This window comes from Rana temporaria, chromosome 10 (assembly GCF_905171775.1).
Source record: "Rana temporaria chromosome 10, aRanTem1.1, whole genome shotgun sequence".
NCBI classification, from domain to species: Eukaryota; Metazoa; Chordata; class Amphibia; order Anura; family Ranidae; genus Rana; species Rana temporaria.
In genome coordinates, this window is record NC_053498.1 from 50,975,847 (window position 1) to 51,000,779 (window position 24,933).

General features: G+C 48.1%; 1 protein-coding gene across 1 annotated transcript in view; it reads left to right on the top strand.

Moving 5' to 3' along the window:
- Window positions 1–425: 425 nt before the first annotated feature.
- Window positions 426–24,933, top strand: part of LIN7B (lin-7 homolog B, crumbs cell polarity complex component) — a 516,755-nt gene continuing 492,247 nt past the window's right edge. The window contains exon 1 of the mRNA XM_040327611.1: window positions 426–536. Within this exon, the coding sequence (XP_040183545.1) occupies window positions 500–536 (37 nt within the window). The 5' untranslated portion in view covers window positions 426–499. The remainder of the gene's footprint in view (window positions 537–24,933) is intronic.

Consider the following 24,933-nt stretch of genomic DNA (forward strand, 5'->3'; position numbering starts at 1 on the left):
AACCACAGCTCCATATTTGGATCAGCATTCTGCTTGCCTTGACAGCTTTAATTTTTTAGTTTTATCAGTGTGGGATAAAAATGAAACCTTGTTGGCTGCAATCAGCAACCTTTGCTTTTCCAGTTCTGCAGCAGTCATGTCTCTGTTTACTTTATGAAATAATTTGGTTGTCATGAGCAAGTTTTTTTTTTTTTTACATTTACTGTAGGTAACAGCTGTTCTGTTGCTCCATGTTTAGTAAACCAATAATAACTAAAGCTGGTTTATAAATCACACACGCTACTGCATTTTAAGTGATATATTGCATACATCAGGTGGCATTGTCTAGAAGCAAAGCCTGGGACCATTATTGTTCTAACACAGGCTGCCAGTGTGTAGAGGAGGATGATATGCCATCTCCATGCATGCAGCATCTCCAAGGCATGTGGGCTGAGCAGCTGATCCGCCTCCTCCTCCTTTACAGTGGGGAACTCTTGGGCATGTGACTGCTTGAGTTAAGATGGCAGCTCTATCTGAACCCTTAGGTCTGGAGCGAGGTAGGAGATATGGTGCATGTTCCATTGCAGGGGCTGGGATTTTTGGCTGTGGAGGGAGGAGGGAACAGATGAATGACTTGGTTGTTCCCTCGTCTTTTTTCCCCCTTTTTTTTTATCTTCACTGGCCTCAACCTAATAATCAGGAAAGTGAGAGTGAGGGTGATTTGCAATATAACCTTGCACTTGCCTCTCCTGTATTCTGCTGCTCCACAAAACACTGCAGATAACAGCTTTTCAATTCTGTCTAATCGCTTCAGTAAACATTATATTACTCACTCCTGTGTTTTCACCTTACCCCATCTCCAGATCTGCCATTCATTATCATTTACACTTGTTAGAGTTCTATTAGGACAGCTGCTGCTATTTTCAAAGTGCTGTGATAGAGAAATGCACCTTTAGGTAGATGCAGATGGGGGAAAAACGTTACATGAAACAACAGATTTAAAATCCACTTGCCCTGGCTTGAAACATACATTAAGACCACTGCACAGAGCACCCTAATCTAATAATCACTATCAAAAAGATTACAAATTGCAAACTGATCAACCAGATCTCTAATCACAAGCATTGCTGTAGCATTGTAGTCAGAACCGAAGATATGCCTCTGATGAGGTTAAAGCGCTGACAGTAGTCTATAACCTTAGGTGTACAGGGGGGCTATCACTATCTCACATGCAAAAGTTCTCTCCAGTTTTCAAAGTGGGAATTATGTGATAAAAGTATTCCTTTTTAATGATTGCTTATTTAACCAAAAAGCTCAAATTTATTTTACTACGAATTACGAATTCTTATGTCGCGTACACATAACCGTTTTCAATGTCCTAGAAAAAACGATGTTTTTCTCAACGTGATTCTTGTCAAGCCTGCCTTGCATACACACGATTGAAAAAAAATGCTGGAGCAAAGCGCAGTGACGAACAACACAAACGACGGCACTATAAAGGGGAAGTTCCATTCAGATGGCGCCACCCTTTGGGCGGCTTTTGCTGATTTCGTGTTAGTAAAAGTTTGGTGAGAGACGATTCGCGCTTTTCAGTCTTCGTGCTTTTCAGTCTGTTACAGCGTGACGAATGTGCTATCTCCATTACAAACGCTAGTTTTACCAGAACGAGTGATCCCATAACTTGCTTCTGAGCTTGCGCTTTTTTTTTTCCGTCGTTAAAGCCTACACACGACCATTTTTTACGATGTGAAAAACAACGCGAAAATTTAGAGCATGTTTTAAATTTTTAATGGCCATTTTTCACATCGAGAAAAAAGCTCTGGAGCCTCCACATGATCTTTTTAATGACAATTTTAAAAAAATTGCATTTTTCACGTCATGAAAATCTTTGTTCAGGTTTTTTTTTTGTAATTGTCACTTGGTGATCGTGCCACTTAGTCTGTTGTTTTTCAACAGAACAAGCTGTCCTGTAGTCGTTGCAGTTAGATGATTGAGATAATTTGACACTGACAGGGGTGCTTACAATTATTACAATTATTACAATATTCATTTTTTTTATTTATTATTAAAGTTTTATAGACATACAAAACACACACAACTTAAGTGCTTACAGTATATCATGAAGAAGTTGAAACAGTACAGTTTTGCAATGCAAACATAATTGCAACAAAGCCAAGGTACACCAAGTGGGAAGACTTGGGTACACCAAGTCTTCCCAGATACAGCCTGAAAGACATACACGTGGATCCCTTACTGGGACCACCTAAATAATGAGTAATTACAGAGTTCTCAGGAGTATGACGGGAGCCAAGCCCTGACATGGTGTCTCCATGCACCCCAACTCATCAAGATGTTTTAGGTTCAGCCAGCCACGTGCACCAGACTTTGTTATACTTCAGTGGGCAGCCTATAAGAATGAGCTCCGGCGTGTTCGCACAGTACATGTGCAGAGCCCGCCACAAAGTCTTCACGGAGCTGCACTCATCACAGGCAGAGAGACATTTCCTGATCTCTGCAGCCGAGCATCGGGAAATGTCTCCCTGCCTGTGATTAGCGCAGCACCGTGCAGACTTCCTGGCGGGCTCTGCACGTGTACTGTGCGAACACGCCGGAGCTCATCCTTAGCAGCCTCTATTTGCATAGGTGTCTTTATATAAGGGAAGGCTGTTGTTCACCAAGTGTTTTCATTGCACGAGTGAAGGGGGAGCAATGCAATGTGCATAAAAGAGCAACAGAGCATTGTGCGTTTAGCAAAAGTCGGGACAATGGTTTATATGAGTCCCAGGAGGCACACCTCCATTACCAAGGGTACAGTGATCAAGACAACTTTGTTAATCAAGTCTAGCACAGTCCCCCAATACTGTTGGACTCCGGGGCACTACCAGAAAATATGGGAGAAGTTGCCTGGTGAGGCGCCACATCTCCAACACTCCGGAGAATGCACAGGGTTCATCTTGTGAAGTCTGTGCGGGGTGAAATAGGCCCTATGAACAATTTTATATTGCACCAACCTGTCGTGAATGGAAACCAGGGAACTAAAGGGAAAATCCCAGACATCGTCCCAGTCATCATTGTCCGAAGTGGGAATGTCGTTCTGCCAGCTAGTCCAGAGTTTGTCAAGGGGCGGGAGAGACACAAAGATCAAGTACGAATATAAATGCGAGGTGAGTTTTTCGTCACAGCTAAATCTGAGTGTTCTCTCCAGCTCTGACTGGGCCATGATGCAGGAGGAATGCGGGAACTGTGCTGCTAATGCATGGAACAGTTGGTGATATCTAAATAGGTAGTGGTTAGGCAGGTTATAAAGGGAGGAGAGATGAGAGGAGAGTAGGGAGTTTTGTGACACTATGTGGGACATGAGTTTAAAACCATGTTTTGTCCATGCGTAGGGGTCCAAAATTTTGAAAATGTGCGGCAGGCTAGGTTCAGCCAAATTGGGGCGTTTTATCAGATTTCAGACTTTTTATATTTTTCAATGGCTAGGTCAGCTCGCCATGCCCGCAGGGTGGTAAGCATGGAGGGGGTCAGAGGATATGGAGCACGAGGGCCCCGAGTTTGTCCTGTCCGTCTGTAACCACCATGCCGCAGTTACCAACTGTGCGGATAGGTTGTACTTGTAGCAGTCCGGAAATGCCATGCCACCCTGCGTTCATGGCCTTATTAACCACTTCCAGACCTGCGCACGACGATGTACGTCCTATTTTTAAAGACGGATATCTCGGTAACGGCAGCAGCTGCTGTCACAACCGAGGTATCCATTTTTAGTGTGCGCGGTCTGGAATCCGATAATGGCGGTCTCCGCGGCGGATTCACCGCGAGATCGCCGTTATCGGTGGCGGGAGAGGGCCCCCCCCTCCCGCCGCTCTCCCGCGCCCTCCGCCGCTTACCGGAGCCGTCGGTAGCGGCGGAGGCGATCGGATGCTGTCGGCTGGTGAGCGGGGACGAGACTGAAGGAAAAATCTCCTTCGCCCGTCCCCATAGCTCGGCTGGGCGGAAGTGACGTCAAAACGTCAGTCCCGCCCAGCCTCTTAAAGAGACAAATTATTTTTTTGGTCATTTGAAAAAATGACATTTTTTTTTTTTTTTTGCATTTAAGCCCAAATATGAGATCTGAGGTCTTTTTGACCCCAGATCTCATATTTAAGAGGACCTGTCATGCTTTTTTCTATTACAAGGATGTTTACATTCCTTGTAATAGGAATAAAAGTGATCAATTTTTTTTTTTCAGTGTAAAAAATAATAAAATACATAAAAATAAATAAGAAAACAAAAAAATTTATTTTTTAAAGCGCCCCGTCCCGACGAGCTCGCGCGCAGAAGCAAACGCATACGCGAGTAGCGCCCGCGTATGAAAACGGTGTTCAAATCACACAAGTGAGGTATCGCCGCGATCGTTAGAGCGAGAGCAATAATTATAGCCCTAGAGCTACTCTGTAGCTCAAAAAATGCAATCTCTAGAATTTTTTAAACATCGCCTATCGAGATTTTTAAGGGTAAAAGTTTGACGCCATGCCACGAGCGTGACATGTTGGGCATCATTTTACTCGGCGTAACATTATCTTTCAAAATATATAAAAAAATTGGGCCAAATTTATTGTTGTCTTATTTTTTAATTCAAAAAAGTGAATTTTTTCCAAAAAAAGTGCGCTTGTAAGACCGCTGCGCAAATACGGTGTGACAAAAAGTATTGGAATGACCACTATTTTATTCTCTAGGGTGTTAGAAAAAAAAATATATAATGTTTGGGGGTTTTAAGTAATTTTCTAGCAGAAAAAACTGTTTTAGTCTTGCAAACACCGAATCTGAAAAACACCTAAGGTCTGGAAGTGGTTAAGGTTGTTAGCCAGTACCTGGGTGATGAGGGACCCCATATGAAAGAGGAGAAAATCTGGTTAAATTGCTTAAAAAATTATTTTGGCACCCATTGTGGGGAATGGCGGAAGAGGTAGGTAAGCTTGGAACAATCTTCATTTTAAAGGAGGTTCGCCCCCAATAGCGAGGGCGAACAAAGCTGGAGAATGAGGGCAGCGCTGCGTAGTTCCCCTGAAGAGCCTGAAGGGTATAGATAATCCGCCACCCAAGCGTACCGAGAAAGTGGGGCACTTGTAAATCACCTGGAGCCATTTGGAAAAAAAGCAAAGGAAAGCCCATCCTGTGCATCGTTTCCCACAAAAAGGGCCACTCAACCGTATCAAAGGCCTTTTCTACATCTAAAGCCCTGTACACACGATCATTCCATCCGATGAGAACGGTCCGAAGGGCCGTTGTCATCGGTTAACCGATGAAGCTGACTGATGGTCTGATGTGCCTACACACCATAGGTTAAAAAAACGATCGTGTCAGAACACGGTGACGTAAAACACAACGACGTGCTGAAAAAAAACCGAAGTTCAATGCTTCCAAGCATGCGTTGACTTGATTCTGAGCATACTTGGATTTTTAACCGATGCATACTAACCATCGGTTTTGACCTATTGGTTAGGCGTCCATCGGTTAAATTTTAAAGCAAGTTCTACATTTTTTTACCGAAGATTAACTGACCGATGGGGCCCACACATGATCGGATTGGACCGATGAAAAGGTCCTTCAGTCCGTTTTCATCGGTTTTGACCGACCGTGTGTACGCGGCATAAGGAGGCCACCCGTGATCCCACATTAGGTGTTGAGCATGTATGTTAGTGAAGAGCCTCCTGAGATTTATATCTGTGGACCAACGGGGCATGAAACCTGTCTGGTCTGGGTCTATCACTGAGGGCAGCATGGGATATAACCGAAGGGCCAGAAGCTTAGTTAAATTTTAAAGTCAGTGTTGAGTAGTGCTATGGGACAGTAGGAGGCACAGGAAGCGGGGTCCTTAGGGGCCATATAAATCAGTGTTAAGTAGGCATGGTACATAGATGCAGGTAGATTTCCATCTGCCAAACATGTGGTATACAGTTATGCAACAGGGGCGCCAGACGGCCCATATGTGCCCTATAAAAGTCCATCCAAAGTCCGTTCGGCCCAGACGCTTTGCCAGGAGGAAAGGACTGGATGGCTTTTTGGACCTCCAAGGCCATAAATGGTTGAACCAAAGTCTCCCTTTCGCAATCAGAGAGCCAGCCAAGCGCCAACGGGTCCAGTAGGTCGTTTAGCATCCCGGGCTGGAAATCTGAGGACAGGTCGGAGGAGTACAGAGTTTCGTAAAAAGTGTTAAATGTCTCTAAGATGTCCGAGGGGGAGGACACCGTCTGTAAAGTAGATACAAGAGTGAGCGGTTGGTCTTGTTGGGCCATCATGGCCAACAGACGGCCATTCCGATCACCCTGTTCTAAGGCCCTCTGTTTGCCCTTATAAGTTTCAAGTCGTGTGACCCAAGTCAGATGCAGCTGAAGTTCCCTCTGAGCCGCCAGAGCCTGACAGACCATGGTCTATGGTCCAACAGACCACTAGGAATATAGGCTACCTCCAACACATTCGCTAACAGTGCAGGGTTGGAGAAGGCCAAGTCTATCTGTGACGCAGTCTTGTACGAAGCTGAAAAACACGAATAAGCCCTTGTGGCAGGGTGTTTCCTCCACCAGACCCACCGCCTGATCCCAGGCGGGTAGGTCCATACACAGTTTCTTGGACAGGGTAGGTCTATCCAAGTTCGGCGACAAGGTGGCATTGAAGTCACCCATCACCAGAACCTTCCCCGGGCAAAAAGGTGCAATCTTTTCTTCATATTTAACCTTTTTTTATTTTTTATTTTTCTGTAGTCAAGGTCACAGAGTAATAACACAGCATAAATACATAAACAAATAAAAATCCACTGTACATTCTAACAGAGAGTCAGCTTGAAAGTGAACCAGAAACAACCTAGACAGATAGTGGGAAGCCAGAACTATAACCGTCCTGGTTCCCTTACTCTGTTCTTGTTTTAGCTATCTCTTTGTCTCTGGCTTGCCCTCCACTCTCCCCCAGAACCCTGTGTTACTCCATACTTCTGTCCCACTCTGTTCCCTTTACCTACCCCATGCCCTACCTATTGCCTCCCTAAACTTAAAACCAAAACAAACCTTTTCAGCCACAAAACAGAAAGAAAAGAAGAAGAGAGAAGAAAAAAACAAAAAAAAAAGAAGAGAAAAAAGAAGAAAAAAAAAACAAAAAAAAAAAAACGAAAAAACAAGCCTATATCAATATCCCCCCTCCCCCCTCTCCCCTCCTCCTCCTCGCCAGAGACAGAAATAACCTTGTTTAGTTCACCTCTTTTGCCTCTCTCTACCTACCCCGGTCCTAGTGGGCTCTACCCGCTCTATTCTATTCTTCCAATAGTCTCTTTCCTTCTTCTGATTTCATAAACTGATTCCACCTGGACCATGTTTCTTCATATTGTTCCCTTTTGTTCCTCGCTGAGAGGATTAAGTCCTCTATAGCTCCGATCTCTCTCACTCTATTAAGCCATCTCGCAATAGAGGGTGATCTACTTTCTCTCCACCGTAATGTTATTCCGGTCTTAGCAGTATTTATCATATGGCATATTACCGACTTTTTATACTCTTGCGTTGGGATTTGTGAGCTATGGAGCAGGTAAAGAGCTGGATCGTCCGGAATCTGACGTTCCGTAAAGTTTTGAACAATTCTCTGGACTTCCTTCCAGTAATCTCTCACTTTTACACATGACCAAAATATATGCAGCATAGTTCCCTGCTCCAGTCCACATCTCCAACAATACTCTGAGTTATCCTTGCTAAATTTATGCAGCTTTACTGGTGTATAATACCATTGGGACAATAATTTATAATTGGATTCTTGTATACGCGTAGATGTTGAGGAGTATAAAGCTAGGTGAATTATTTGTTTACGTTGATTCTGTGAAAAAACTCTCCCCAGGTCCCTTTCCCATTTCCCCAGTCCCGGCAACTCAAAGTCCTCTTGAGGTGATATCAATAATCTATACATCTTTGAACTTACTCTCTGTATTGGTTCCTCATCTTCACAATATTGTTCAAATTTAGTTAATTGTCGCCGGAAATTAGATGGTTGACCTAGGGATCTTAGGAAATAACTTAATTGAAGTGCCTGCCAAAAGCTTAACTCGTAACTCCCCCTTCTCTTCGTCAAGTCCTCAATTGTTGGCCATGTATTTTTTTGCAGGAAGTGTGATGCCTGCACCTTGCCCCTTTCTTTTAATTTATTAAAGACCACTCCTCCTGTACCTGGTATAAATCCTGGATTCCCTAATATAGGGATCAAGGGGGAGCATTTTGTTGAAAATTTGGGGTTTTTGCATATTTTTGCTGCAATCAACAGCGTAGGGCCGATTATAGGGTGTTTCTTCATCTTACTTGGTAGAACCTTATAGCACCAGGGGGCTCTACTTAATGCAATTGGACAGATCTGCTGTTCAACTTCAACCCACCTTTTATAGTGCCCATTCCTACACCAATCTATTAATCTCGTCAGGTGTGCCACTTGATAATATTTGGCAATGTCCGGAACCGCCATCCCCCCAAAGCACTTTGGTACCTTCATTACTTCTTTTTTTATCCTTGCTTTCTTCCCCGCCCAAATGAACTTCATCAGAAGTGAGTCCATTTGTCGGAGAAAGACTTGTGGTATGGTTATCGGCAAAGTTTGGAACAAGTACGTTATTTTTGGCAGAATACTCATCTTGATTATATTATTTCTGCCGAACCATGAGTGAAATCCATGTTGCCATTTCTCAAGTAGTATTTTTACTGAGTTAAAAAGCGGTGGGAAGTTTTTTTTAAACACTTCTCTTATATTTGCCGGAATCAGGGTACCCAAGTACTTTAGTGTAGTCCTCCAATTAAAGCCAAAGTTTTGTTGTATGATCGACTGTTTGTGGGATGTCATTGACACGCTCATTGCTTCAGACTTTGCCTGGTTTATTTTTAGATTGGAGAGCTCTCCAAATGTGGCTATTTCTTTAACGAGATTAGGCAGAGAAACATGTGGGTTTGATACAGCGAACAGCAGATCATCTGCAAAAGCCGTTACTTTATGTGTTCCCTCCCCTATCTGAATACCCTGTATATCCGGGTTTTGGCGTATTTTATTTAGCAAGGGCTCCAGAGATAATACAAATAACAGCGGTGACAGGGGACATCCCTGGCGTGTTCCGTTTGTGACTTGGAAGGTTTTGGAGAATATCCCATTCACTCTCACCGCTGCTTGTGGGCCTGTGTATATGCTTCCCTATCCATCTTAGCATATTCTCCTCCATCCCCACATGTCTCAACACTGCCAACATAAAATTCCAACTCACTCTATCAAAAGCCTTCTCGGCATCGGTATTTAGGAACACGCAAGGGATGTCCCCGTCAATAGCCTCCTGCACCAGATTAAGCGCTCTTATTGTACCATCTCTTGCCTCTCGTGTGGGAACGAAACCAACTTGGTCCATATCCACTAGCTCTGGTAGCCAAACCTGGATTCGTCTTGCCAAGACCTTCGTAAAAAGTTTTAAGTCGGAGTTAAGCAACGAAATCGGTCGATAACTGCTACACTCCGACGGATCCTTTCCCTCTTTGGGGATAACTATAATATGTGCCAATAAGGAATTTGGTGGGAAATCCGCTGACCGGCCCACTTCGTTGAGAAACTTTACTAACTGCCCTCCCAATAGTGTTCCGAATTCTTTATAGTACCTTATTGTGTAGCCATCTGGGCCCGGAGCTTTCCCGTCCGCCATGGTTTTTAATGCTGCCTCTAACTCTTCTATCGAGATCGGGGTTTCCAAGCTAGCCCGGGCAATTGGTGACAGTTTGGCCAAATCCATTGCTGAAAGATATTCTTCTATTTTTGAGGATGCTACTGGTTTCTGGGACAAGTTATATAGAGAGGAGTAGTAACTACCAAACTCCTCCACTATATCCTTTGGCTTCCGTTTTAATTGACCCTCCTTCCCCTTAATTTGGGAGATAAATGTTTGTTGGCTCCTCTCTTTCAGTTTCCCAGCTAGTAATTTGCTGCACTTATCTCCGAATTCGTAGTTTATTTTCCTTTCTCTTTGTATGCTTGCTTTGGCTTTATATCTTAAGATCTCTGTAATCTGCCTTCTCAGGTGGCTCAGTTCTCTACCTGTCTGAGGAGTATGTATCTTTTTATGTTGGAGTTCCAGTTCCTGTATTTCTGCTAGTATATTTTTAACCTGCTGTTCACGCTTCCTTTTTAAGTTCACCCCATGTCTGATCAGGACCCCCCTAATCACCGCTTTGTGCGCTTCCCACACCATCCCTGGGTTACTCCCGGAAGTGTTGTTCATTTGGAAATACTCTGTGATTTCTCGGGCAACATCATCCCTCACTTCCCTGTTCTGTAGGAGGCTTTCATTTAGTCGCCACCTTCTCTCCTGAGTGGGCCCTGTACTGAACAAAGAAATACGTAGGCTGACCGGGGCATGGTCAGACCATGTTATGCTCCCAATGGACACCTCTACCACAGACGAGATCAGATAGTGGGGGATCATGAACAAGTCTATCCTAGAATAAACTTGGTGTGGATTGGAGTAGAATGTATAATCCCTTTCCTCTCCCTTCATCGTCCTCCATACGTCTACCAGCTGAATTTCATGTAGACTGCGCAAGACCCCTCGTCTGACCCTGTCTGCGATAGATGAGGTACCCCTCGAGGTGTCCATTTTTGGATTCAGGGGAATGTTGAAATCTCCCCCCAGAATTAGCTTACCTTCCAAAAATTTCATCAGTTCTTTGAGGATTTTCCTCATAAAGGTGTCTTGGTGTACATTCGGAAGGTAAACCGTGGCTAGGGTTACTTTAATTCCTCCTATCGTCCCTTTCAAAAAAAGATATCTCCCTTTTAAGTCTTGGTGCCTATCTTGCAGTGTCCAAGGGATTCTGTTGGATATTAAAATAGAAACCCCCTTAGATTTGGCTTCCTGGTTTCCTGCGTGATAGGCTAATGGAAAGAATCTATTTTGCAATAAAGGGAGCCCACCAGTCCTAAAATGCGTCTCCTGTATGTAGGCAATATCTGTCTCTGCATGTCGCAGGTCATTCATCAACATCCTGCGCTTTTCAGGGACATTAAGTCCCTTTGCGTTCAGGGAGACAATTTTTAATCCCTCCATCTCTGACATTAAGAGTAGAGGAGGGAGGGAGAGGGAGGGGAAAAAAACAAAGCAAGAAAAAACAACAACAACAAAAATAAAAATAAAATAAAAACACCTCTCCCCTTACCGCCCTAACCCCCCTTCCCCACTCTAACTACACCTACCCACTCGACCCTCCCCCAACCCTCCCCTCCCACCCGTTCCTAAATCCCACTTGGGGACGTTGCCCACTTTTAACCCCCTCCCCTAATGGTCCAGTGGGCAATAACCTAATCCGGGGGCCCGTCGTCTAATTAGGTGGTTCCATATACCGGAATAACAACAGCAAACAAATAAAAAAAAAAAAAAAAAGGATGAGACACTCCGGTCTACTCCCCCCCCCCCTCCATCCGCCCTCCTGCTATTTTTGCCATTACTGTAACCCTTCCCACTTCCTTACTGTCGGCCTTGTAGATGATTTTTCTTTTCTCCTTTTCTCCTTTTCTTCCTCCCTCCCCTCCCCGTCCTGGCCTCTATCTGTTACCCTATCCCTGGATTTTTTACCTTTAGCTTCTCCCCTCTCCCCCCCCCCCATGTAGGCCCCCAGGCCCAGCCCCCCTCCACCCTACTATTTATTCCTCCCCTCCTCCTCACCGATAAGTCCCTCCTGCCTGCTTCACTTTCTCCAGCATTGGACGTAACATAGCCCTACGCTGTAGCGTGGCCCGCGAAAGATCTGGCAGAATCTGGATCCTAGACCCCTCAAATATGATCTCACCTACTGTCTAGGCCCTCCTGCTGATGAGTTCCTTATGTGCAAAATAATGAAAGCAGCAGATTATGTCCCTCGGCCTGTTTAAATTTTCTGATGGTGGTCCCAGAGCTCTATGTAACCTTTCAAATTCAAGAGGGTGAGGGCTGGGGGTGTCCATCAATTGGCGACATATTGTTTCAATTGTTTGTTGCAAAACCTCCTTTCCAATTGACTCGGGTAACCCCCTAAATCTCAGATTCCTGCGCCTGCTGCGGTCCTCAATTTCCTCTAACTTAAGCTGTAAGGCGTCTACTTGTAAAGTTTGTAATCTCTGAGCCTGTTCTAGGCTTGCAACCCGTTTTTCCAGCAACCCCCCCCCTCAGCTTCCACTTGTGACAACTTATCTGTTAGTTGCTGTACATCCTCTTGTACAGTTTCCAGCTCTTTACGGTGCGACTCCTCCATTCTTATCACCAAAGCCTCCATCTCTGCTCTTGTGGGTAGTGCAAGTATGTCTGCACGTGTTGGGAGGGTGAGTAGCATCTCCTTCAGCTCACTGAGCTCTGGCTCCTGGGTCACCCCTCTTCGATCTGTCTCTTGTTGCTGCTGGACACTCTCCTCCTGCTGCTCTGACCGCAGAGCCTGCCTCATGGCCATTCCTCCTTCCTCTCTCTCAGCAGTGGCTGGGAATAACTTTCTACAGACCACCGAGTCACTTTCACCTGGCACACTCACCGTGCGTGTGTCTACGTCTGGCCCGGCGTGCTGTGCTGCGGATCGATTCCGGATTGCAGCTGCTCTGGTCTGGGGAAAATACTGCTGAATGTCGGCTTGAACACGGGTTTTAGAAAACCCCTCCTCCTTCCTCATCCCCAGTGCGCTGCTCGAGGCCTGCTATGTCCGTGGAGACCGGGAGTATTGAAGGGCCGTTATTGATCTATGGCCGCGGGAGTATTTTCGGCATCAGCCTCCTATGTTAGACCAGAGGGGGATGGAGGTAAGAGGAGCTCAGAACCTGCGTGCCTCTACTCCACCATCATTAGACCACGCCCCCCTCAGGTGCAATCTTTTCTAACACATCATATAATATTTCAGAGGAAAACGGGGAGGGAAATACAGATTAATGACAATATATCTTTGAGACCATAGCGTGAACAGCACTATCACAAATTTACCCAGGGGATCCGTACGGACCTCCTCGATTACACAGGGGAAATTCTTGTGGATAAGTATCGACACACCCCTGGCATAGGTGGAATACGTGGCGTGTATCGCTCACTGTATCCATGTTTTTTTAAGGGTCAGAGTTTTGCGGCCCCAGAAGGTGGGTCTCCTGGAGGAGAATGAGCTGGGGGGAGTGAGACTTTAAATATTGGAATAAAAGAGCTAGTTTAAAGAGTTAAGAGTTAAGGGGGCAGATTCATCAAGAGATACGACGGCTGATCTCCTGATCCGCCGTCGTATCTGTGAGACCCGACGGTCGGATCTGTGAGATCCCACGGTCGGAGCTATGCGACTGATTCATAAGAATCAGTTCCGCATAGATCTCCCTTAGATCCGACTGGTGTAAGTGACTTACACCAGTCAAATCTTAGGCTGTAATCTCCCGCCGGCCGCTAGGTGTCGTCGCTTTTTTTTACACGTCGCATATGCAAATGAGGAGAACCGCCGATTCCCGTCCGTACGCCCGCCCGTCGCTCTTTTTCAACGTCGTTTGCGTTCGGCTTTTTCCGGTGGATAGCTACCCCTGCTATATGAGGGGTAGCTAATGCTAAGTATGGCCGACGTTCCCGCGCCAAGTTTTAAATTTGTTACATGGTTTGCGTAAGTCCGTCGGGAATACGGATGGCCGTAAGTAACCTAGCCGCCGAAAACAATGACGTCCTAGCGACGTCATTTGGAGCATGCGCACTGGGCTTTTTCGCCGGCGGCGCATGCGCAGGTAAATCGGCGCGGGAACGCGCCTGATTTAAATTGTACACTCCCCCTAGCCGCGGAATTTGCATTCCGCCGGGGGGAGTTAGGATCCGACGGTGCAATTTGCGAGGTAAGTGCTTTATGAATCATGCACTAGCCTCGCTAAATTGCACCGGCGGATCGTAAAACACGTAGATCTAGCGGATCTAAAGATCCGCTGATCTACATGAATCTGGCCCAAGGGCCTCTGACATTCCAGGAAAGGATGGTGAAGGAGTCAGGCGATCAGCCATTAGGCAGGCAAGGCATGAAAGAGGAAGGATCTATTTGATGGTGTACCCAGGTGCACCCCAGGAGCAGCAAAATCTTAGTTACATTGCATTCAACACTGACAGCACTTACATACCACAAAACCAAAACAGAAAAAAAACATCAAAAGGAAAAAGTATATGAATCAAAACTAGAAGCAAACTTCCCAAGCACGAAGTGCCTTCCCTACTATATCCCATCACTCCACCAAAATGGGCAGGAGGACTGGGAATAGTTTTCTTCCCCAGAAAAAAACCCAGTAGATTTGAAGGTGTAGGTGAGCCCCAAAACTGGGGGCCCTACACGTCCGGTGCCAGTTCACCCACTCTGCAGCTGGTCAGTGTCACTTCTGACCTGTAGTGGGTGTAGCCAGGCCCGGACTGGGACATAAAATAGGCCTGGGCATTTTGGAATGAGCAGCCCATGACATCTTAACCGGCCCCTTCTCCACTCTTCATCCTGACAGATCCCCCCGGGAGAGGGGAGGGGGAAACCCTGCAAAGGTGCAGGGGGCGAGGGGACAGGGAAAGAGCAGGGGGGGCAAAGAGCACCGGGAAGAACCTTGAGAACATGGGGTGGGGTGAGAGCAGGGGGGAGGCAGAGAGCATGGGGGGGGGGCAGAAAAAACAGGGGAGAGGCAATGAACACAGGGAGGAAGAGGAGAGCACAAGGGGGCCGGAGAGCATGGGGGCCTGGAGAGCACAGGGAGTGGAGGGTTGGAGAGCACAGGGGGAAGCAAAAACACAGGGTGGGGCAGAGAGCACAGGGAGGGCAGGAGAGCACGGGGCGAAGAGCACATGGGGGAGGCGAAGATCACTGGGGGAAGCGAAGATCACTGGGGGAGGCGAAGATCACTGGGGGGAGGCAAAGATCACTGGGGGGGAGACGAAGGGCACGGGAGGAGGTGGAGAGCACAGAGGGTAGGTGAAGATCAATGAGGGGACTGGAGAACACTGGGGGGCTAGAGAGCACAGGGGGCAACGTAGAGCATGGGGGAGGTGGAGAGCACAGGGGGGCTAGAAAGCACTGGGGGAGAGGCAGAGGGCATAGGGGGCAGCGTAGAGCATGGGGGGAGGTGGAGAGAACAGGGGGGGCTGGAGAGCACTGGGGGGGGGGGATAGAGAGCACTGGGGGGATAGAAAGCACTGGGGGGATAGAGAGCACTGGGGGGGATAGAGAGCACTGGGGGGAATTGAAAAGAGCACAGGGGGAGGTGGAGAGCACAGAGGGAGAGGCGGAGGGCACAGGGGGGGGGCAGCGTAGAGCATTGGGAAGGTGGAGAGCACAGGGGGAAAGACGAAGGGGAAAAAGGGGGGCAGCGTAAAGCATGGGGGGAGGTGGAGAGCACAGGACTGGGGTGTTAAAGAGCACTGGGGGGCTGGAGAGCACAGGGGAGGCTAGAGAGCACAGGGAAGGCTAGAGAGCACAGGGGAGGCTAGAGAGCACAGGGGAGGCTAGAGAGCACTGGGGGGGGGCATAGAGCATGGGGGAGGTGGAAAGCACAGGGGGAGAGATGGACGGCACAGGGGGCAGCGTAGAGCATGGGGGGGAGGTGGAGAGCACAGGAAGGAGGTGGAGATAAGAGGGGGGCTGGAGAGCACTGGGGGGGGATAGAGAGCACTGGGGGTGATAGAGAGCACTGGGGGGGGGGGCTTGAGAGAATTAGGGGAATTGAAAAGAGCACAGGGGGAGTTGGAGAGCACAGGGGGAGAGGCGGAGGGCACAGGGGCAGCGTAGAGCATGGGGGAGGTGGAGAGCACAGGGGGAGAGATGTAGGGCACAGGGGGGGCAGCGTAGAGCACGGGGGGAGGTGGAGAACGCAGGAGGGAGGTTTGAGAGAAGGTGAGGCTGGAGAGCATTGGGGGGAGGTGAATAGCACAGGGGGAGGAGGAGAGGCAGAGGGCACAGGGGGGCAGCGAAGAGCATGGGGGAGGTGGAGAGCACAGGAGGGAAGTGGAGAGCATGGGGGAGGTGGAGAGCACTGGGGGGAGGTGGAGAGCATGTAGGGAGGTGGAAAGCACAGGGGGAGGTAAAAAGCACAAGGGGAGAGGTGAAGGGCACAGGGGGGCAGCCTAGAGCATGGGGGAGGTGGAGAGCAAGGGGGGGCTGGATAGCACTGGCAGAGAAGTGGAGGTCACAGGGGGCAGCGGAGAGCACTGGGGAGGTGGATATCACAGGGGGAGGTGCATCGCACAGGAAGAGAGGCGGGCGGCAGCAGAGAGCATGGGGGAGGTGGAGAGCACTGGGGGGGCTAAAGAGCACTGTGGGGGGTAGAGAGCACTGGGGGGGGCAGAGATAAGCAGGATAGGAGGAGCGGTGGGGTGGCTGCATATAGAAGAATCATTCTCTTCATCTTCTTCCCACAGTACCTGAATGCCTGCGAGAGGGAGAGGAGCATAAGCAGGCATTCAGAGACCGCGGGAGGACGATGGAGAGAATGATTCTTCTATATGCAGCCCTCCCACCGCTCCTCCTATTCAGGTCACAGGGGCCACACTTACGTTTTCTCTGAGAGATCCCATCGGCAGAACAGGCTGTAGCAGGCTCCTCTCCCTTCCTGGTCACGCCCCCGGCACCAACGGCTGAACTTCACTGGCGGCCGTGGAGCGGTGTCTCCTCTAGTCCCTCCCCCTTCAGGAGCTGCTGATGCCGATGCCGAAGGCTGAGCTGGCAGCCAGGTGGCCGCGGAAAGGTCGGAGGACCAGCGCGGGCTTAAAGAGCAGCCTGCCTTGGCCCCGCAAGCCAGAACAGCGGCTAAAACGACGTTAAAAACCAGCGCATGCTCAGAAGCAAGTTATGAGACGGGAGCGCTCGTTTTGGTAAAACTTCCATTCATCACGCTGTAACAGACAGAAAGGCGCAAATCGTCTTTTACTAACACGGAATCAGCTAAAGCAGCCCAAAGGCGAATGGAACTTCCCCTTTATAGTGCCGTCGTACGTGTTGTACATCACCGCGCTTTGCTAGAGCATTTTTTAAAAACGATGGTGTGTGGGCAACGTCGTTTTAATGATAAAGTTGAAAAAACAAAGTTTTTTTCTACATGCTGAAAAACTTTGTTTTTTTTTTCCATGCCGAAAAATGATTGTGTGTACGCGGCATTAGAGTTTCCCAAAGTGATACAAACCCCCTTTTTTGCATGTTTGTTTTTGGCTACGGCGATAACCTCTGATTGAGGAGTGACTTAAGACAGGGGATTTCGGTTCTCACTGGCATTTACGTGTGGGGGAGAGTTCACCCCCCCCCCCCTTCCTTTAGGTTTTTTTTTTTGTATTAAAAGAAACGTCCCCAGGTAAAAGACAGTGACAAAGTGGGTAGCTTTCAGTCCTGACCAGCTGGGATACTTGCTGTGAGGGAAGGCCCATTAACGGCCATCCAACCAGCACATGGCTGCTTCTGGATCGACGGTCACCGTCGATCACTCAAAGTTTGCTGGGATAGAGTAAACTGAACTTGACCCCCTCATCCCTCAGGCACTTCCTCACCTCAGTAAAGGAGCGGCGGTGATGCTGTACCTCTGGGGAGTAATCGGGAAAAAGCATGATCTTGGCGCCATTGTAAAGCACGTCACGCTTTTCCCTGGCCACCGCCAGAATCCGATCCCTGTCTCTGTAGTTAAGCAGTCGGAGCAGGAAAGGCCGAGGTGGGTTCGCAGGGATTGGAGGAGTACTGGGAGCCCTTTCCACCACAAATGTAGGCGGCATGGCAGGCAGATCCAGGAGTGAAATAAGGAAGGTCTCTGTAAATTCAGCAGGCCTCGAGCCCTCCGCCCTCCGCCCTCTCAGGGAGGCCCAGGACATGGATGTTAATCCTCCTGAGCCTATTCTCTGTATCTATGGCCTCAGTGACCTGGGCCCTAAATTTGTCATGGCGGATCAAGCTGACATCCGCCACTAGGTGGTCTATTTTGATAATCACTGAGTCTCTGCTTTTCTTGATAGCCGCCAGGAGCTCGGCATGAGAGGCAGTCTGGGATGAGGTCGGATCAGGGGGGGGGGGGGGGGGGGGAGCTGGCAGACATTAAGGGAGCAGAGAGCCTCGTAGGCAAGATGGCCGCCGCGGACCTGTCAACAGCCACAGAGGACGAACGGAGCTTACCCGGATACAGTGGAGGAGGCCTCGGGGTGCCGGGTGCTTTCTTCCACCCCAGGGTGTCAGACAAAGGGCAGCGGTATGAAGGAATCAGCGCTGGAAGAAGAATCAGGATGGATGCAGGAGCAGAGCTCAGCGTTCACACGTCCTCTATCACATCCCGGCCATGCCCCCAGTATTCATTTATTTAAGTAAAACCTTTATCCCAAAAGGAGCAAAACTGTTAAGAAAGTATCAGCTGGGCTTTGGCTTCAATTTGTTAGTGTATCTAATTCTGCCAAGTATAGGAAGTGATATGGCACAAATGGATGACTAGAGCTCCAAGTCCATAACTGTATTTGGGAATTCACAGAATTCACTGCCATATCTATGCGCCGTGCCCAAAGAACTAGATACGCCTAAAAAAAGGCTTCTTACGACCGACTTAAGTTTCCTTCCCGTCGGTTCACGTAAGGCTTACGTCCGGCGTATAGTTAAGCCTCATAAAGCAGGGGTAAGTCATGTTAAGGTATGGACCAGGGAACAGCCGTCGTGTTTCGTTTACGTAGTAGTACGTGAATATGGCTGGGCGTAGGTTACGTCATGTCGTAGGCAGTGATTCGACGTATCTTATGGAGTATTTTCAACGTGATTCTGAGCATGTGCACTGGGATTGCGTCCACAGGACGGCGCATGCGCCGTTCATTTGGCCCATCATTTGCATGGGGTTACGGTTCATTTAAATGTATCACGCCCACTTCCACCTACTTTGAATTAGGCGGGCTTACGCCAACGAATTTACGTTACGCTGGCGCAACGTTGGGAGCATTTCCTTTGTGAATACTGTGCTCGCGGCTCTGCGCAGCATCGGCGTAGCGTATATTCGATACGCTACGCCCGCATAAAGATGCGCTGAGGTATGTGAATCCGGGCCACAATGTCTAGAGAAGTATGTGGTCTATAGCAGTGGTCCCCAACCACTGCTATAGACCAGGGGCGGTCAGGGTGACGATGCGGTTTTTCATGGTCAATTTGTCAGGAAATGGCTGGTGTTAACACTTCAATCATCACAACACCATGGTTGTTATGGTGTCAGGATGATTGAAGTGCATTATTTTTATTATTATATTGTAATATAAAATTAAATAGTTCAACTCACTATAATGCAGAATCTGCCACCAGATGCAGCTTGTCACTTGCCACCAGATGCAGCTTGCCACAGTGCCTGTCACCAGATTGCCACATCGACTGTCACCAGATGCAGATTGTCACATGCCACCAGATGCAGATTGTCACATGCCACCAGATGCAGATTGTCACATGCCACTGTCTCCTGCCTCCTAGATGAAAATTGTCACTAAGCACAGTGAGTTCCACGTGAGAGAGAACAGTGGTGATGCAGGGCGGGCGGTGGGAGATGATATCATCTCTCTGCTCACCTGCTTCACCCTCAACAGTATACTGGCTGGGCTGTGTGGGCGGAACAGCTGTGATGCGGGCTGTGTTGACAGAAGTGCGGCGGGGCTGTGTGGGCGGAGGTGCAGTGATAGCGGCGATCTCTCTGCTTGCCCGCCGCCGCCACCACACCTCAAATAGCGCAGACTTTGTGGCCCGCCGGTAAACAAGCTGCGGCCCGGTAGTGGGCCGCGGACCGGGGGTTGGAGACCCCTGGTCTATAGTTCATACATAGATCTTTATAGCTTGTGAGGATGAGTTTTCGCTGAATCCAGAACACCTTTATGCAGCACCTCCAGGAGATTGAGGAGATCTTTATAATGGCAGATAAAACACAGCAGAGTGTTCAATCTACATGTAGTGGATATCATACATTTATTAACAACTTGACCAGTCCATTTTTAACTGGCATTTCCATACAAAGTAGGATTTTTTAATACAGCTTACCTGTAAAATCCTTTTTTTGGAACTACATCACGGGACACAGAGCCTTAATTACTTAATGAGTTATGTAGTGACCACAAGTGATTGGACACTGGCAAACCCACTTAAAATTGAGTCCTCCTCTATATACCTCAGTTTTGCGGCAAAGCAATAAGTGTTCCACGTTAACTCCGAAGCGGGGTGGGAGCTCTGTGTCCCGTGATGTATTTCTAAGAAAAGGATTTTACAGGTAAGCTATATTAAAAAATCCTATTTTCTTGATCATACATCACGGGACACAGAGCTTAATTACTTAATGGGATGTCCCTTAGCAATGCTTAAATTAGAGGGGAGGGAGACACAGATCAGAATAAGACCACTATCGAGCCAGAGGATTTATACTGCTGCCTGCAGCACACTACGCCCGAATGTATGGACCGAAGACCAAGTAGCAGCCCATGAAGCACCAACTGCTCTAGTCGAGTGTGCTTTCACCTGAAAAAAAAAAGGATCTTCTTTTCTAAATCATAGCCCTGAATAATGACTTGTCGAATCCACCTTGCAATAGTGGATCTTGACGCTGCCTGGCCCCTCTTTGGGCCTTGTGGCAGAATGAACAGACAATCAGTCTTCCTTATCTGAGCCGTAGCTTGCAGATAAACCCTTACTGCTCTTACAACATCTAGAGAGTGTAGACTCTCTTCCTCCACAGACTGCTGATCTGGAAAAAAAGACGGTAGGACTATATCTTGGTTCAGATGAAAACCTGAAACCACCTTAGGTAAGAAATTTGGGTGAGGCCGTAGCACCACCCTGTCTTCATGAATAATCATATACGGTTCTTTACACGAAAGAGCCGCCAATTCCGATACCCTTCTAGCCGAGGTAATGGCTACAAGAAAAAACTGTTTCTGTGTCAACAGACTTAGAAAAATCTGGTGTGTAGGTTCAAAAGGTAGCTTCTGTAAAACAGACAATACCAAATTCAAATCCCATGGGCACACGAGAGACTTAATCGGCAGATTTAACCGCAGTGCAACCCTAAACAAAGGCCCTAACTAGGGAAAGAGAAGCAATCGGTTTCTGAAAGAATACCGACAAAGCCGAGATTTGGCTCTTGATAGTGCTCAAGGCCAAGCTCATAACTAAGCCCAACTGAAGAAAGGCAATAATCCTATTAATGGCAAACTTCCTATGATGCTACTTTCTGGGTTCACACCAGGAAACATATGCCTTCCAGATTCTGTAGTAGATGAGCCTGGAGGCCGGCTTCCTAGAATTAACCAGGGTGGATAGGACTGGTCCTGAGAGCCCACATTTCTTCCGAATGTGGGTCTCAACAGCCAAACGGTCAAATTTAGACTTTGTAAGGCAGGATGGAATATTGGACCCTGTGATAATAGGTCTGGGCATAATGGAAGAATCCAAGGACTTCCTACTGCCATCCTTACAACTTTTGCTTACCAGGGTCTCCTGGGCCGGGCTGCGGCAACCAAAATTACCAACTTTTCTTCCTTCTTGACCCTCTGAAAGAATCGTGGGAGGAGCGGTACTGGAGAGGGAATGCATAAATCAGGAAATACCGATCCCATGGGATTGTCAGGGCATCTGAGCCTTGAGCATAGGGATCTCTTTTTCTTGACACAAAACTGTCCAGTTTTGCGTTGAACCAAGGAAGCCAACAGGTCCACATCTGGGGCTCCCCATTTCTGACATATGATTTGAAATATGTTGGGGTATAGAGACCATTCTCCTGGACTCAGTTGCTGGCGGCTTAAAAAATCCACCTGCCAATTTTCTACCCCTGGAATAAGAACTGCAGATAGGCGAGGAATATGCCTTTTTGCCCAGGCCAAGATGTGATTCACCTCTTTTTGGGCATCCAGACTTCTGGTGCCTCCTTGGTGATTGATATAGGCTACGGCCGTAGCATTGTCGGATTGAACCCGAACAGGCCAGCCTTGCAGTCTGCAAGACCAAACTTTGAGGGCCAAATTAATTGGCTGAATCTCCAAAATGTTGATGGGTAGGAGCTTTTCGGCCACGGACCACTTTCCCTGAGATGCCTCTTCTAGCACTGACCCCCAGTCTAGAAGGCTGGCATCTGTGGTTACCACTTTCCAGGTAACTGGAGTGAAGGATATCCCTTCTGACAGATTTTGGGGGAGCAACCACCAATTGAGGCTCTGGCAAACCCCTGGAGATAAGACCATAGGAAGATCCAGGGCCTGAACATCCTTGTTCCAAGCTGACAGAATCCTGCCCTGTAACGGTCTTGAGTGAAACTGGGCATAAGGGACAGCCTTTACCACTCGGACCAAGTCTCCTATGGCTTTTGCCTTTGGCCTGGGAAGGAATACCTTGCTTAGGGATGTGTCTATGATCATGCCCAAGTACTCTAGCCATCTTTGAGGCTGCAAGGAAGATTTCTCCAAATTGAGGACCAAGCCTAGGTACTCTAAATATTCCACTGTACTATGCACATAGTGGTCCAAGCGAGCGGCGGACTGATCTATGATCAACAGATCATCCAGGTAGGCCGTTACTGCTATGCCCTTAGTCTTGCCAGGGCCAGAATCTTTGTGAATACTCAAGGTGCTGTAGCCAGCCCGAAAGGAAGGGCCACAAACTGAAAGTGGCACTGATCCACAGCAAACCTTAGAAATCTTTGGTGAGCGGGAAATATTGGCACATGCAGATATGCATCTTTGATGTCTATTGATGCCAAGAACTCTCTTCCCTGAAGGGTGGAAACTACTAAATTAACAGACTCCATACGGAAGGAACGAATGTTCAGAAACTGATTCAGACTCTTTAGATCTAGGATAGGTCTGACATCCCCGTTTGGTTTTGGAACCGTAAAAGGTTTGAATAGAATCCTGACCCCTGATCCTCTGGGGCTAATTCCAAGATTACCCCTTGGGACAACAGGTGTTCCAAGGCCAGTAGTAGAGGTCTTCTTTTTTCTGGATCTTTGGTAATTCTTGATCTCAGAAAAAGGGGTGGCGGGAAGTTCAGCTTGTAGCCTGAGGACACTGTGGAATTGGGGTGTCAAATATAATCGCTGCATCTGTGCATCACGATTCGGGTGTCCTCGATGCGGCACCGATGCATGCGACCGTATTAATCGATGTCTGGCTCAGCCCCCGTCCCCGCCCCTCCCGGGAGAGCGCTCCGTTCACTGAGACGTTGCCTTGTTTGTATAAGGCACGCTCATGTGACTGCCTGGCCCGCCTCTCTCCTCTTACGTCTTTCCTGGCGTCAGCCCTGCCCACTGACTGTAGAAAGGCGGGAGGTGCACTGCTGACGCTGAGAGACGTGAGAGCATGGAGATTATAGGCGGAGATTCTTTGGCTGTTTTCGTAACAGTGCAGCCCACCCATGTCTCCCCCCCAGCCTGATGCCTAGCAATGTGCGAGTCCCCAGATGAAGAATTGGAGGATGGGTCATGATGAGTGTATGGGGGCTGGCGGAGGAGTGTTGAGGGGCGCATTATTCTGGTAAGGAGAGGGGGGTATAAAGTTATGTATGTCCGGGGGGACGCCCGGGTGTCTGTGTAGTGTTGCTCCCCGGATGTTCTCGGTAGTGGGAGAATTTCTGTGTATTGTGTATGACCCGGGGGTATGGATTTCTCCTAGACTAAGGAGGAGACACACAGGATTGCCACTCTTATTCCTCACACAGGGGCCACACAACGCTGGAGCTTTTTACATAGGGGCCACACAGGACTGGGACTCTTACTCCTCACATAGGGGCCACACAAGAGCTTCTTCCTCACATTCCAGTCACACCAGGCTTTTTTCCTCACATAGGGGCCACACAGGACTGGTACTATTACTCATTACATAGGGGCCACACAGGACTGGTACTATTACTCCTCACATAGGGGCCACACAAGAGCTTCTTCCTCACATTCCAGTCACACCAGGCTTTTTCCTCACATAGGGGTCACACAGAGATGGGACTTATTTCACACATAGGGGCCACACAAGGCTGGAGCTTCATACTCAGACAGGGACCACACACAAGGCTGGGAATTTTTCCTTACACAGGGGCCACACGCAGGGCTGGGACTTATTCCTCCTCACATATACAAGCCTGGCTAGTAGGTGAGGAGTGTGCAGCTTGTGGGAACTTGTCTGAGGATCACACACATCTGTAAAAAAAGCACTCAATAAATACAAAATAAACATGTAAATCCAGCAAAATTGGTACCATTGTCAGGCAGGGACTGTGCTGTATGGAGGAGAAATATAGACCATCTCCTGTATTATGTCTGCAGTCTCTGATCATCTCCTCTACTATGTCCACACTCTCTGATCATCTCCTGTAGCATGTCTGCAGTCTCTGATCATCTCCTGTAGCATGTCTGCAGTCTCTGATCATCTCCTGTAGCATGTCTGCAGTCTCTGATCATCTCCTGTAGCATGTCTGCAGTCTCTGATCATCTCCTGTACCACGTCTGCAGTCTTTGATCATCTCCTGAGCTATGGGCTAGATTCACATAGAGTTAGGCCGGCGTATCAGTACATATGCCGACCTAACTCGGAATCTGCGCCGACCTAAGTTTAAGTGTATTCTCAAACAGAGATACACTTAAAGGGGAGGTTCACCCTAAAAAACACTTTCTCTAATTACACTGGCCCCCCACATTACAATACGATTATGCCTGTTATGTTTTTTTTTTATGCTGTACATACCTTCGTACAGCTATTCACCCGTGGCTTCGGGGTTGCGAGTCCCGCGGGAGTGGGCGTTCCTCACATGCTGGTGATTGACGTTTTGACAAAAAAACAGCTACCCCCCCGTCGCATAAGCTGCGTCACGACTGGCGAAAGGAGCCGAACGGCGAGTCGACGCTATACTGCGCCTGCACATCGCTGTTCGGCTCCTTTCGCCAATCGTGACGCGGCTTACGCGACGGGGGGAGCTGTTTTTTTGTCAAAACGTCAATCAGCAGCATGTGAGGAACGCCCACTCCCGCGGG